Source organism: Folsomia candida, unplaced genomic scaffold (genome assembly GCF_002217175.1).
Source record: "Folsomia candida strain VU population unplaced genomic scaffold, ASM221717v1 Fcan01_Sc028, whole genome shotgun sequence".
Classification (NCBI taxonomy): Eukaryota; Metazoa; Arthropoda; class Collembola; order Entomobryomorpha; family Isotomidae; genus Folsomia; species Folsomia candida.
The window spans coordinates 1,539,362-1,552,377 of record NW_019091220.1 but is presented as its reverse complement, the minus strand read 5'-3'; the positions used below and the strand labels follow the sequence as shown (position 1 = coordinate 1,552,377).

Genomic DNA, 13,016 nt, shown 5'->3' with positions numbered 1-13,016 from the left:
GGTCACTATTCGCTACTATAATTCGATTCCATTTAATCTCTCAAATATATAGAAACAGACATCTCTTCACCTGGGAAAATGAGACATCGACCTCTTTTCACGAGTTGATGGCTGTTTATAATATTATTGGCCCTACTCATCTCTCTTTTATCCTGCCTGCTGGTGGTGTTTTTAACACGAAAAATGATCATAAAAAATACAAGTGGTTGAGAAACCTTTTGTTACTTGAATCGTTTTGATAATTGAGTTCATTCAAATGAGTAATTGTTTTTGGTTTCTTAGAAATCTAATCGCTAAAATTTCAAATCGCCTCATTTACAAACAAACTCCTCGCTAAATGCGCTGTTGTGAACTGAGGAGGTAGTAGCGAGTGTACAGTTGAATAGTGTGTGAGAATCAGGCTGCCGTTCTTTAATACCGAGTATTTATCGTTATGAAATTTTGTATGTAAGTAAGGTCTGTACAAATGTACAATCAGTAGTAGAGGGTACAGTCAGTCTCACATTGATCATTACGAAGAATTGACTTGGCAATTTCACTAGAGTGGAGTGAGCTAACAGAATTGCATTATATTATTGCCCTGGCATCCCGTACATAGTGAAACTTGACTTCATTCAGCGTTGAGCTACCGACTGAGCGACGCACGAGAGTGAGACGACACCGTAAACGCTTACATACATTAGTTTTTGACAATTTAGTTTTAAAGAAAAAACTATAAAATTAGTCGGTTACAAATTAGTTTGTAATACATATATTAAAAAAAATGATAATAATTCACACAGACAGTAGTAGAAATGGGAGTGGTAGTAATCCCGGTGTGGTGATGAGACATCGTGGAAGTCATCGGACATCAACCACAAACACTTTAGGAAATATTGTTCGAGTGGTTCGTCCCCAGAGGAAAGACTGGGTGCGGTTTGACTCTTCTGATTCTGACTCTGAAAGTGAGGGTGGTAACGATACGTTGAAAAGTGTGGAGATTGACGAGTCCACGAATCGTCTCAATTTACAGTTGGATTTGGACAGGTTGGAAAGTGTGGAGATAAATTTCGTCAAGAAGCGGAGGGGAGTGGGAGAGGGTGTGGTGGGAGTGCGACGAAATAAAGCCAGTGACATCCTAGTGAGAAATTTGGAAATTTTGAGACTGTCGGGATTCTATTATGAGAAAAATGAATTCAACGGAGAGGTGAGGTTTTGTTAATTAGAAAAAAGAACATGATAATTATGATAAATTTTTTAATTATCATGGTTAGTTAAGTAATATACATACGTATATTTACCATGATATGCATCGGTTAAGATGAAACTTGCTATGAGTGGTGATGGGATGCCATAAAAATACCACGATACGATTGACATTGCTATATCCATAATCCTGATCCTCTCCTGATGATGAGATAGATACTTGTGAGTTGTGACGTAGCGTTTTTCTTGGAAAAATTTGCCATATCTGTATATTGCGGATGGATTTAGTGGATTGGATTTGCGAATGTGAGCGTAATATGTAGTAGTCTAAAAACGAGTAGTATGCAGTGGCTGCGGAGGCATGGGGACAATATCCCCATGGTTGTTCGATGTCCCCATCAGCTATAAAACCCCTCCCTCCCCTATCCTACACTGCTTATGCCCCCAGATGTCCCCCAACTTCCGCCGCCACTGCGTACATACATAGTTTGGTTTGGTGGTGGTGGAGGACGTTCTTGGAACTCGAACATTTGGTAAATTGGCTGCTTTACTCAGTATTGTGAGTGTATATTTGAGGTTAGACTTTTTCCTATACACGACTTCTCCGAAAGCCGTGTATAGGAAAAAAGGCTATGCATCTGTATACTTTAGTAAGCATACAGTGCTTCCTTTATATGGTCTTTTGCTTTTCATTCAATTCTGTGGAAGTGGATTTGTTAAGAAAGAAAGACGAAGTAGCAACAAGGGGTTCTTGAAGATCTTTTTTTTCTCTTGATCTTTTTCAACAGTGGTATGTATGCAGTAGTAAGAAGAAAGAGATAGCGATTCGTTTCGATTTTGATGTATATTTAGACGCGTTATGTTTCAGAAAACGAAAATATTTGGAAGGAAGTGGAATGGATGATAAATAGCGAGTTCAGTTCAAGGAAATATGAGTATTGTTTAAATAGTGATTAATTGTGTGTCACTGTAATGCAGCAGTGGTGTGGATGATTTGTCATCATGAAACGATGTGCAAGCTTATAGGCGTGGGATGGAAGGGGGAGATGAGACTTATGTACATATGCATGTGCGTAGGGATAGTTTTTCTGAGAAGAGATTAGCTACGTGGTAGAGAGAGAGGGGATTTGTTTAGTGCGTTTAGCTGAGGTAGTTATCTAGAAAAATGGGATATCAGTATTTGAAATGCATTTTGTGCTATCAATTCATGACAAGGATTAGATGATGAGATTTTTAGTTAATAAAAATATTGAGTAGGTATGGAGTATTGCGTTAGTGGGGGAATTATTAGATTCTAAAGGTTGGTTATTTGGTTATACGTAAGTAAAAGTGGTCTGGAAATTCAGGTTTCTACATGCATCCATTTTCTACCTAAAACACGATGTAAAGCGTCACATGGAAAATCATTTACTGATTTAAGATTGGCATTGGACTAGGTCATTAAATTTACATCACATGAGGGAGGACGGACATACATAAACAAAAATACGTGGAAAATGACATAATTCTCATGTGTGTGACCCCATCATCTACATACATTGTTTCGACATGTCTCATATTTCTCAATCATCATCACCCGGAATCAAATAGGGCTTTGGAATTCAGTGAAAGGCAGCCATAAATTCAGTTAAAATTCCTCCCTCTACAATTCTAAGAATGATTTACCTTGCTTATCATCGGCCTAATAATAAAATCATCAAGATAACCACTCAGCCTTAATTCTGCGAACCTACTAACCGATACTATTCAGTGAAACCATTCATGTAACCACTTGACATGAAATGCACTCTCGTAATGACTCGCATATTGCATGTCACCTAATCGGCCACTGGCCTCCGAAAAAAAATAACAATATAATTACGAGCATGCGTATAATTAAAAAATCATGATAACCATTTAATTCTTATCTAACCCTCGTCTCTCTTTTTTTGTTTAGACCTGCACAAAACTCTTATCGACAACTTCACCTGGTACCTTTTTGGTTCGTGATTCGTCAGATCCAAACTACTTATTTACCTTGTCGCTTCAAACTGGTGGGTTATCTTTAAAAAATATGCTAAGATGATGAAAAAACGGGCCTTTGCATGGAAGTTAAATTACGATAGAAAGAGGACCAACCTCGGTGAGACTAGTTTATTGGAAAACGGAGACCTCGGGTGGAGAATTTCGTCTTGATGCAGCCGACCAAAGATTGATCGGGGCACTTCCGGGATTCGAAAATGTGGTCAAACTAGTCCAGTATTATGTAGAGGAGAATAATCGTACGAATTGTAAGAACAAATTGGAGAGGAAAGGGTTAAAAACGTCCAATCGCCAGGTACGTACAAACAAGCAACAACTACAAAATGAGGATAATAAAAATTTGGATGAAAATATAAATAATTAATTAATTAACTAATTTCCAGGTTTGGATAGACAGTGCGACGGGTAGGACGCATTCAGCCGTGAAATTAGTGACTCCTCTTCGACAAACAGTTCCTAGTTTGAAACATTTAAGTCGTTTGGCGTTGAATGGATTAAGCTGTCGTGACCATATTTTCCTACCTGTACCCGTCCAGCAGTATTTGCAATCTTATCCATTCGTTTTGTGACTTTGGGGGTGGATTAGGATTGAAAATTTATATTATATATTTTTTATTTATTTATTTGTCGAAATATCGAAGAAAATAAACATGGACTGATTTTTTTAATTGTTAAAAGAATATTTTTCTGATTGTGATGTAGAGTTTTTTTTAATGTTCTCGGCTGGAATGGTATCCCTGTTTAGACTCGTTCCAGTAAGAGAGCTATTCCTTGACCACCACCAATGCAGGCAGATCCGATGGCGTATTTCTTGTTTTGACGACTACATAATAATAGAAATTAGTACGAACATAGTTTAAGTTCATTAAATTAAGCAGTAATTAAAAAACCTACATCAACTCATGCGTCAAGTGGGCGGTTATACCTATATAAGCATAACATTGACAAAACACATTAGTCATAACATTTCTTTAACCTCAGCAAAATGCCAAGAAATTAAATAACAAGTTTATTATTTACGAGATCCCGAAGCAGCAAGTGGATGACCTAAAACATTTCATAGAAATATTTTTACATGACAAACTTCCTGAAAATCATGAAAATAATTTTTACCCAAAGCAATCGCGCCCCCGTTTTGATTTAATTTCTCTAAATCGATTCCCAATTCTTTCCTGCAGGCTAAAACTTGCGAAGAAAATGCTTCATTTATTTCAATCAGGTCGATTTGATTCAACGTCAGGTTGGTCGCTTTCAATACTTTCGTGATGGCTGACACAGGCCTGTAAGTTTGTTATTATTATATTTTGAGATAGTTGTGTATTATTAGAATTCGTGGAAAACAACTTCCGAGAAGTGCACAAACCCTATTCCCATAATGGTCGGTTCAACTCCTGCCACTGCATAGCCTACTACACGGGCTAACGGTTTCAACTTATGCTGTTTTATGGCGTCTTCGGAGGCCACAATTACTGAACCAGCTCCATCGCAAATGCCCTGATGGATTTAAATTAAATTAATAAACTAATGAGCAATTTAATTATTATAATGTAGTACACTGACCGACGCAGATCCTGCAGTAACTGTTCCATTCTTTTTAAACACGGTTGGCAATTTTGCAAGTCCTTCCAGTGTCGTTTTTGGCTTTGGATGCTCATCCTCCGTCATTTCGACCTCTTTTCCTTTAATTTTTAATTTCATGGGAGCAATTTCAGCCTTGAAATAGCCGGCTTCGTTCGCCTTGAACCAATTTTGTTGTGATCGAAGTGAAAACTGATCAGAATCGTCGCGGGTGAGCTAGAGGGTTTAGATTAAGAAATTTTTAAATAATCAATTAACTTTAAACTTAGTTAAAGGGTACAGATATCTAGTTACGTTATATTTTTCCGCAAGATTTTCAGCCGTTACGCCCATCGGTGTTTTGCAGTGTTGATCGGTCAGTGAGACCCACAAGCAGTCTTCCAACTAAAATATTTCAAAATGTACTTCGATTTTTTTAAAAAAGGTTAAACTTTTTGAATTTATTGAGTGATTTACGTTGTAAGGTGCACCTAATCTTGTCCCGAAACGGACTCCACGTACGGCGAACGGAGCTTGACTCATGCTATCACTTCCTCCTATTTATTATACGTACTGAGAATCAGTAATTGCTTACCAAATTAGAGGAAGTTAGTAATTAATTACCAGTTAAAACGATGTTGGACTCCCCGATAGAAATTTCCTGCGCTGCGTTAACTATTGATTGAAATCCAGAACCACAAAGGCGATTTACGGTCAGGGCGCCACGCTCGATAGGAATTCCTGATAACATTTTAGGGAAATTTAAATTTAATAGATTATTTCAGACATAAAAGTAGCTATTTACCACATCGAAGTGAAACATGTCTCGAAATATATGCTGCATCAGGACTTGAGCTCTATTAAGTATTTAATTGAAATGTCAAAATTAATGCTGCTATATATTTCTCCTATGTACAACTTACGCTGATAACATTCCCAATCACAACGGAATCGATTAACGATGGATCAATTTTTGCAGCTGCGAGAGCCGCTTTTGATGCATGTTCTTGCATATCGACACATGTCTTGTCGACAAGCTTTCCTCTGTAATAAATAAATTTGGAGAAATAATTAATCAATTATATAAAGTCGCAAGACTGTGTTTAAGTTTATGGTATTTTGTACTACGTATTTACCCAAAAGCGCCGAATGGGGTCCTTTTCGCCGAGATGATAAAAATTCCTATATGAAAAAAATTCATGAATTGAAGTTTATTAACCTTTTCCTTCGTAAGAGAATTCTCAAAAATATCCCGTTGCTGCGGAATAGCAACGCCTCACAACCATAGCTTGTGGCGTAGCAATTTTTGAATTACCAAACTTTATCACGGAGCAAATGAAAATTTCAGTGATACGTTCCATGGATATATTTCCAAAATTATTCAACTTTCTGTGGAGGCATTTTACTTCAAAAATGACGTAATCATGGAGACATTTTAGCCCGACCCAGGACTTATGTACCCGTGTTGTCCATCCGTCCGTCTTGCGTCTTGACTTACTTGAAACTTATTCTATCAACTTCAAATTTCGGAAAATTAAAAATGACAAAGTAATAGTATAAAATTTAAAGTCGATAGGATAGATTTATGAGAGTTATTGATAACCAGACAGGCAGAGACACACCGGACAAAGCAGGTACACAACCCCTGACTCGGGCTAAAAACCGAATTTTTTTCAAGATGTGTAAATCCATGGAAAAAATATTTTTTCAATGAGAGGAAATATCCTTCACTACGCAATAAAGTCACAGACCAAAATAAAGGATATTTCCTTCTTTCCGTGTCTATGCCGAATTTTGAGACAACGGATAAATCCGTTGCTCCGTCGCAACGCCTTAAAAATTAGGATGGAAATATCCTCTGTTCCGTCACAACGCCAAGTTTATGACGACGGATATTTCCATTGTTCCGCAGCAACGTTCGAAATCCGGGGACGGATATATCCATCGTTACGAAGGAAAGGGTTAAAGTTCATTAATTAATTTGAGTCAAAACAAATAATTTGACCGACCGGTGAATATTTAAAGACTATTTACGCAATTTATGTTTACCTTTAGCTAGAGAAACCATTTTTTTAGTCAATTGGTATTAATTTTTGTCGGAAAAAGTTACCAGTTTATTTATTTTTTGAAAATGAATATAACAGTATTTTGTTTAAACGGGACGATTAGTTGACAAATATTGTTACGTGAGGTTCTCGAGTGGATTTGAGTTCTCTGCTGCTGATCGAATTGTGGAATAGTGGAATTTCTTTCTGTGAGAGCGAGCAAAGTCCAATCTTCCAAAGTCCACTTGTTGAATAACAATTGCATGAAAATGACTAATTTAAAATTTTGATGATATTTTGATGATATTTTGGCATTTATAAATAAATACGATTAACTACATTACTTAATATTTTTAATAGCGAGCTATTCAATTATGTATAAAATTAGCAAATTGCAAATCGGAAAATACTACAAACGGCGTTTTACCTAGGCATAAATTAAATAAATACTTGAGAATTTTGAGATTTTGATGGAAGAATGCATATAACAAATTTTCTGACTCTATAACCATTCTGCACTTATTATTTGAATTTATTATCATTTTTTAATGTCAATATTTTTTTCATTCATCTATTTCATTGTTCATTCATTTAAAAATAAACCAAAACTCGTAAAGAAACTTGTACACAAAAATGCATCCTCAACTAATAAAAAATGTTATCCCCATACATAAATAAAATTTAACTTAAGATTTCATTAACATTATACAATTCTCTCCACTTTTTTAGCAAATTTTATCAATTTTTTCGTTGTGAATCCCTTTCTTAATATTGGTCGTTAAAAGTCTGTACAAATGGTTGTCCTCCGTTTGGAATAGGATTGAGCGAGGTCGCTTTTTCAATGACCTTTTGACCCCACTCGTGGCATCCCCTCGTTTCTCGATGAATATTTTATTTACGTGTCTTTTTTGCAAATTACTAAAATCCTCTTGTTCATAATTTTGTTGATTTTGTGAGGAAAACTCGGTTTGCTGCTGTTGCTGTTGTTGAAGGGCAGAAATTGCTTCGGGAGGAAGGGAGGATAATTCTTTAAACAAATTCTCATCGAAATTTACGACCTAAAATATAATTCATAATTAGTTAATGGATCAATTAAAATTATAAGGTTGAATCATGTACTTGAACTTCGGCATTGTTTAAAATTCCAGAGTTTATCAATTGTTGTTTCAAATGGTGTGGAACATCGGGGGGAAGTTCTTTACTTTTATCGTGATTATTTTGCTGAGAGTGAGGACCTTGACCTTGACCCTGATGACCTGGTTCTTCGTCCAACAAGGAAGAAAAATCCTCCACACCGATTCTCTTATTTAGAAATTGGTTCTTGTGCTGCTCAAAATGTTGCATCATTTGTTGATGCATTTCTTGTTGTTCCAATTGTTTCTGTTCAGCCTCTCGCTGATTTTGATGCTGCTGCTGTTCGGAATTGTCCTTTTTATTATTATTATTATTTTGCGAGGCCAGAAACTGCTTCTGATATTTGGCCATGTCGAATGGATACGCTTCCGGTGGGGAGTCGAAATGGACGGCGAGTTTCGTATTGGTAAACGAATTCTGGGATGGATTTATTATCGTTCGGAGCGTTGTGGACGATGTGACTTCTTCGACAGATGATGATGACGCGGGTGGTGGCGAAGAAACGTTGACGACATGTTGTTGCGTTTGTGGGTGTGATTCTGACAATTGTGGAACATTGTCATAATTTGGATCAACTTGTAAGTTACGATCGGGCCCGTATCCTCCTCCGTGATGGTGGTGATGACCTCCAGGACCACGAACATTAATGGATGGGATGGGGGATTCGAGATTGATTTCCGGTTCATGGAGGAGGTGACCTGCACCATCGTGTGGTCCTCCATGTGGGAATTTATTTTCGGAATATTTCACATAAAAGACATGAACTGGTTCTGGCGTGGGAGGAGGAGGCGGTGGTGGGAGGGGGATTTGATGCGGGGGAAGAGTCACGTTGGAATCTTGAACGATAATTTCAATTATAGGTTCTGCCTCTGTTACGACGTAGACTTGTTGAGGCGGTGGGGTCGGACCACCATCGAAGCCAGCCGGACCGTCAAATCCACCTCCAGGACCTCCAGGGCCACCAGGACCAAAATCACCTCCTGGACCAAATCCTCCACCGTGTGGGCCGTGTGGCGGACCACCAATGTGACCTGGAGGACCGTAACCTGGGGGAGGAATTGCGTTCGGGTGTGGATGAGTTTGTTGGATTTGTTGCGATTGGGCAGGACTTAATTGTTGCTGTTGAGGTTGTTGTTGTTGTGGGGCCTGTTGGTAGTTAAAGTTTTGAATGGATTGTTGACCCTGTTGGCCAGAGAATTGTTGATGCTGTTGGAATTGGAATTGTTGAGATTGAGGAAATTGTTGCTGTTGTGGCGTTTGTTGGAGCGGATTTACCGCAGCATATTGTGCTTGCTGTTGTTGATGTTGTTGTTGGTCAAAATTCAATCGTTGTTGAAAATGTTGTGTTTCTTGTGGGTAATTGTACGGGGCTTGACCGTGTTCTATTGACCCAGAGTGGTGGGAGATGGGAGAAACGGCAGATGGTGCAGCAGCGATTTGACCTCCTGACCCAGAAGGAAATTGTTGTCGATTAAAGATCGGACTCTGAAATTGTTGTTGTTGTTGTTGTTGACTAAGTTGTTGGTGTTGATTAAATTGTTGCTGCTGTTGCTGTTGTTGTAAATGCGTCCCCCCAAACCCACCAGGTAGTAAGACATTACTTGACAGGGAGCCAATTCCTCCACCGTTTTTAATGGGTGGAACGATTTGTTGGCGGTGTTCACTAAATTGAGACGCTTGATGACCCCCGTTGAATACTGACCCAGCACCGATATCTTTGGTATTGCTGTACTCTTCCATCTCCAGAGATGACGGGGATTGGGTGCTTGGACCGAATCGGGATTGTTGATGGGCAGCAAATTGACTCAAATCTAACGGTTTATGAATATTCTGTTGACTTGCAGAAGCGTATGCTCCAGTCAGATCGGACGCTTGGAAATTTGGTTTTCCTTGATTAGAAAGTAATTCTTGAATGTAGGACTGTTCATTTTGTTGTTGTTGCTGCTGTTGCTGTAATTGATCCTGTCTCAACTTTTGTTCGAGGTATGAAGTCTGCCTGTTTTCATTATTGTTATTATTTAATAGGCCGAAATTTGATCCAAAATTATTCGTTGGAGGTGATCCGAATGCGTTACTGAGGGGGGAATTATTTCCACCTTTGAGACGCTGTTCGATATAGGAGATGGGTCCAGCTCTTTCGACGTGTTGTTCTTTTGCGGAACCACCACCGTACAGATTTCCACTCCCACTGCCGCTACTTCCGGTCGAAGCGTCACTAGAAAAATCATTCTGTTGTTGCCGGTTCAAACTTTGAAGCCTTTGTTGCAAATATGAGCTGAGTTTCGCGACACTCTCGACATCGTCGTTGTGACCGTTCAGGCTAGATTCTGAATCTTTGGGGGGAGTTAGCAAACCAGAATTAAAAGAGTCAAAGTCATCCCCGTACAAATTGGGGAATTGACTTTCGCTCTGTGAAGATGCAGAATCTTGATCCTTCTTCTTATTACTGCCGTTTTCTTGACTAATTATCCTGTCTGGTTTGTTAAAAAGGGGTTGATGCGATTTGAGATAGTCGGTCAGTCCTAACGGTTCCCCTTGACCTTTATCAATTAATGGATTCTTGGATAACCCCAGTGCCGCTAGGAGTTGGGCTGCAGCCGTGTTAGCGTCGGGAATTTGATCCTTGGGGTTAATTTTCTTGATCGGTTTCTGCCCCGCAATTAAAATTTGCGAGATTGACGACGCCACTGAAGAGTCACTCGTCTTATCGTCTTCTTCGTGGAAGAGGGGATCGGGTTGAGAGAATTTGGAGGACCCCGCTGAATCGTAATCCTTTACCGGATCGTGAACAATTTCGTTTTTCATTTGATTCAAGGGGTGCGCCTTGTTCATTAGGACGTCCTTTTGCGGATTGTAAAAAACTGGGGGTGGGTTTAGCAAATCGTTTGCGGAGGCTTCATCCTTGTCCCGCATGGAATACGACGTGCCAGGGTAGGACCCATCCAGTGGAGGTCTGTAAGTCGACGGACCGTACGGACCTCCATTTTGTGGGGTCTGAATCTGAAAGTTGATCGCCGTCGCGCCAGACGGCTTCTTCGTTACGGTGAAGGTTATCGTGTGCTTCGTATTGTTGGAGCCTGAGCCAATGTTGATTTGTTGGGATTGAGCGGCGCCGGAGGGGGACGAGTCCTTGTTGTAATTGTTGTTTGGACTTGACTTAAAGGTATTTAAGGGTGGAGCGTATTCTGAAATTGGTGGGTTTGTCATGGGTTGTTGAGGATGTGTGTTTAGAGAGAGGGGTGCATTAAGGTTGGAGGGATTGTTGGGATTGTTGGGAGATTGTTGAGTGAACGGATGGAGGGGTGGTTGAGAGTGGTGGTTGTGGTTGTTGTTATTATTGTTGTGGGGTCGATTGTTGTTGTTGTTGTTGTAATTTTGGTTGTTGTTATTTTGGGGTGGGTATGGAGGACCGGGGCGTGATAGGTTTGGGGGTCCGTTGTTATTATTATTGGAGTGATGGTTGTTGTATGGACGAGTAGGTGGGGGTCCGGAGGGTGGTCCGCCGGATGGTGGGGGACCATTATTGGAGTGATGTGGGGGTCCTGGTGGCTGGAAAATTTAGAAAGAATTTCGATAAGCTAGATTGACTCAAAATGATGGAAAATTAGCTAAAACTTCGTTTTATGATTTATACCTGCCGTTGATGATACGGCTTTCCGCCACCATTATTATTATTGTATTGTGGTGGTGGTCCTCTGTCTCTACTTCCGCCCCCTTCTCGCGGAGGTGGGGGTGGTGGTGGTCCTTCCGGTCGTTGCGGTCTCCTCGGCCTATGCGGAGGTGGTCCCCCGGGGGGTGGCCTCCTATTGAACTTGGGCGGTCCGGACTGAATCCGCCGGTGACTGAATTTACTACTTGGTTGCTGCTGCTGTTGACCATCCACCGTCAAGAAAAATATCACAGCCAGTAAAACGACGGAGAAAAGGAGGACGCGTTGCTGAAATCAATTTCATTTTCATCATCTTAATAAAGGAAAATCTCATTAAGTTTTTGAAAACGTGAAAAAAATAAATGGACCAAATTTATATAAGTTCTAGTTCATGTTGTTATTTGACTTTGGTCGGTCACGTTACGAAAAAATATGCGGATGAAGCGCAGAAGAGTCACATCTTAAACTGGTTTTTTTCATACGAGTGACTCGATTACAAACTACCTGCATGAGAATTTCTGTATTTACCGTTATCCCACATTTGGGTAGTTTTTAGACAAATGACTAATTTTTAAAGAAATTTATTTCGAAAATCCCCCAAAATCTGATGCACAAAAGAAATCAAGCACTATTTCAAAACTCACCAAACGCTCCATACTCATTGTACTTTCTTGGGCACCCTCTTCCTATCTACACAACTTGGGAAAGAAAACAAACACTCACTTTCGGCACCACTTTCCTATTTTCACTCCATTGAGCTCACAAATTATTAGAGAAATCGTCACAGAAATGTCTAAAAAATAGTAAATAGAGAAATATTCCACCCGGAGCTATGCCGTCGCCTGTTTTACGGTGTCAGTCAGAATGCAGATTCTAACTGAATCTTGATCATCATTATCTTGAACCCAACAACTTGTGGTGGTCACTTTACTTAGATGATCATGACCATCGGAATGATGATGATGATGTGCAGCAGTTAACTCTTCTTCTCCTCCTGGTTGAAAAAATATCGCTTTTATAAAACTTGTTTTAAGTGCACATAGGATAAAAAGTTGTTAAACTTTCGACCGACTAAAATATTTTACTAGTATGTATGCAAGCTACATAAGCTGTTGCTGATAATGACGACGACGACGACTGCTACCCCAGACGTGTGAGATTAGAATATTATTTTGTATGAATGACTGCAACAATGTAATACTTGTGTATGTATCAGTTCGCAAATATAGGTAGTTGTAGGAGGTAGTAGTAGTAAAAATTAAGGAGCTTGTAAAAAAATGATAAGCAACTTTTTTTTCTGCATGTCATTCCATGATTGATTTGGATGCGAATTTGTCTACAAAAATTGAAATATTATTGAGGTACAGTGCATTTATTTTAGTGGATGTGGATTAATGGAATTTGGTGTACGTAATAACAATAAC

The 13,016-nt window shown here is 39.3% G+C and overlaps 3 protein-coding genes across 3 annotated transcripts; 1 reads left to right on the top strand and 2 right to left on the bottom strand.

Annotated features, from left to right (window-relative positions):
* Positions 1 to 19: 19 nt before the first annotated feature.
* On the top strand, positions 20 to 3,889 carry LOC110860028 (suppressor of cytokine signaling 3). Its single transcript, XM_022109081.2, has 4 exons — positions 20 to 1,186; positions 3,122 to 3,218; positions 3,291 to 3,502; positions 3,591 to 3,889. The coding sequence occupies exons 1-4, from the start codon at positions 764 to 766 to the stop codon at positions 3,774 to 3,776; spliced, it is 918 nt and encodes a 305-aa protein (XP_021964773.1). The 5' UTR covers positions 20 to 763; the 3' UTR covers positions 3,777 to 3,889.
* On the bottom strand, positions 3,812 to 6,980 carry LOC110860027 (3-ketoacyl-CoA thiolase, mitochondrial). The gene is made up of 13 exons (XM_022109080.2): positions 6,814 to 6,980; positions 5,901 to 5,946; positions 5,688 to 5,808; positions 5,570 to 5,621; positions 5,389 to 5,505; positions 5,242 to 5,321; positions 5,080 to 5,169; positions 4,768 to 5,001; positions 4,571 to 4,701; positions 4,321 to 4,487; positions 4,228 to 4,254; positions 4,102 to 4,132; positions 3,812 to 4,030 (listed from the first exon to the last, which is right to left on the bottom strand). The coding sequence occupies exons 1-13, from the start codon at positions 6,830 to 6,832 to the stop codon at positions 3,949 to 3,951; spliced, it is 1,197 nt and encodes a 398-aa protein (XP_021964772.1). The 5' UTR covers positions 6,833 to 6,980; the 3' UTR covers positions 3,812 to 3,948.
* Positions 6,981 to 7,320: 340 nt separating this feature from the next.
* Positions 7,321 to 12,548, bottom strand: LOC110860026 (dual specificity protein kinase splA). The gene is made up of 4 exons (XM_022109079.2): positions 12,237 to 12,548; positions 11,578 to 11,880; positions 7,929 to 11,492; positions 7,321 to 7,867 (listed from the first exon to the last, which is right to left on the bottom strand). Exons 1-4 carry the CDS (start codon positions 12,252 to 12,254, stop codon positions 7,535 to 7,537), a joined length of 4,218 nt encoding a protein of 1,405 aa, XP_021964771.1. The 5' UTR covers positions 12,255 to 12,548; the 3' UTR covers positions 7,321 to 7,534.
* Positions 12,549 to 13,016: the final 468 nt, after the last annotated feature.

What these genes read in the sequence shown, in the direction of transcription:
- LOC110860028 (XM_022109081.2), top strand. Translation starts at nt 764, where the DNA reads ATGATAATAATTCACACAGACAGTAGTAGAAATGGGAGTGGTAGTAAT. An exon ending in AAAATGAATTCAACGGAGAG is followed by an intron (nt 1,187 to 3,121) that starts GTGAGGTTTTGT and finishes TTTTTTGTTTAG; the next exon opens with ACCTGCACAAAACTCTTATC. An exon ending in TACCTTGTCGCTTCAAACTG is followed by an intron (nt 3,219 to 3,290) that starts GTGGGTTATCTT and finishes AAATTACGATAG; the next exon opens with AAAGAGGACCAACCTCGGTG.
- LOC110860027 (XM_022109080.2), bottom strand. An exon ending in TGATTGGGAATGTTATCAGC is followed by an intron (nt 5,622 to 5,687) that starts GTAAGTTGTACA and finishes AATACTTAATAG; the next exon opens with AGCTCAAGTCCTGATGCAGC. An exon ending in GATTAGGTGCACCTTACAAC is followed by an intron (nt 5,170 to 5,241) that starts GTAAATCACTCA and finishes GAAATATTTTAG; the next exon opens with TTGGAAGACTGCTTGTGGGT.
- LOC110860026 (XM_022109079.2), bottom strand. An exon ending in AGCCGTATCATCAACGGCAG is followed by an intron (nt 11,493 to 11,577) that starts GTATAAATCATA and finishes TAAATTTTCCAG; the next exon opens with CCACCAGGACCCCCACATCA. An exon ending in TAAACAATGCCGAAGTTCAA is followed by an intron (nt 7,868 to 7,928) that starts GTACATGATTCA and finishes ATTATATTTTAG; the next exon opens with GTCGTAAATTTCGATGAGAA.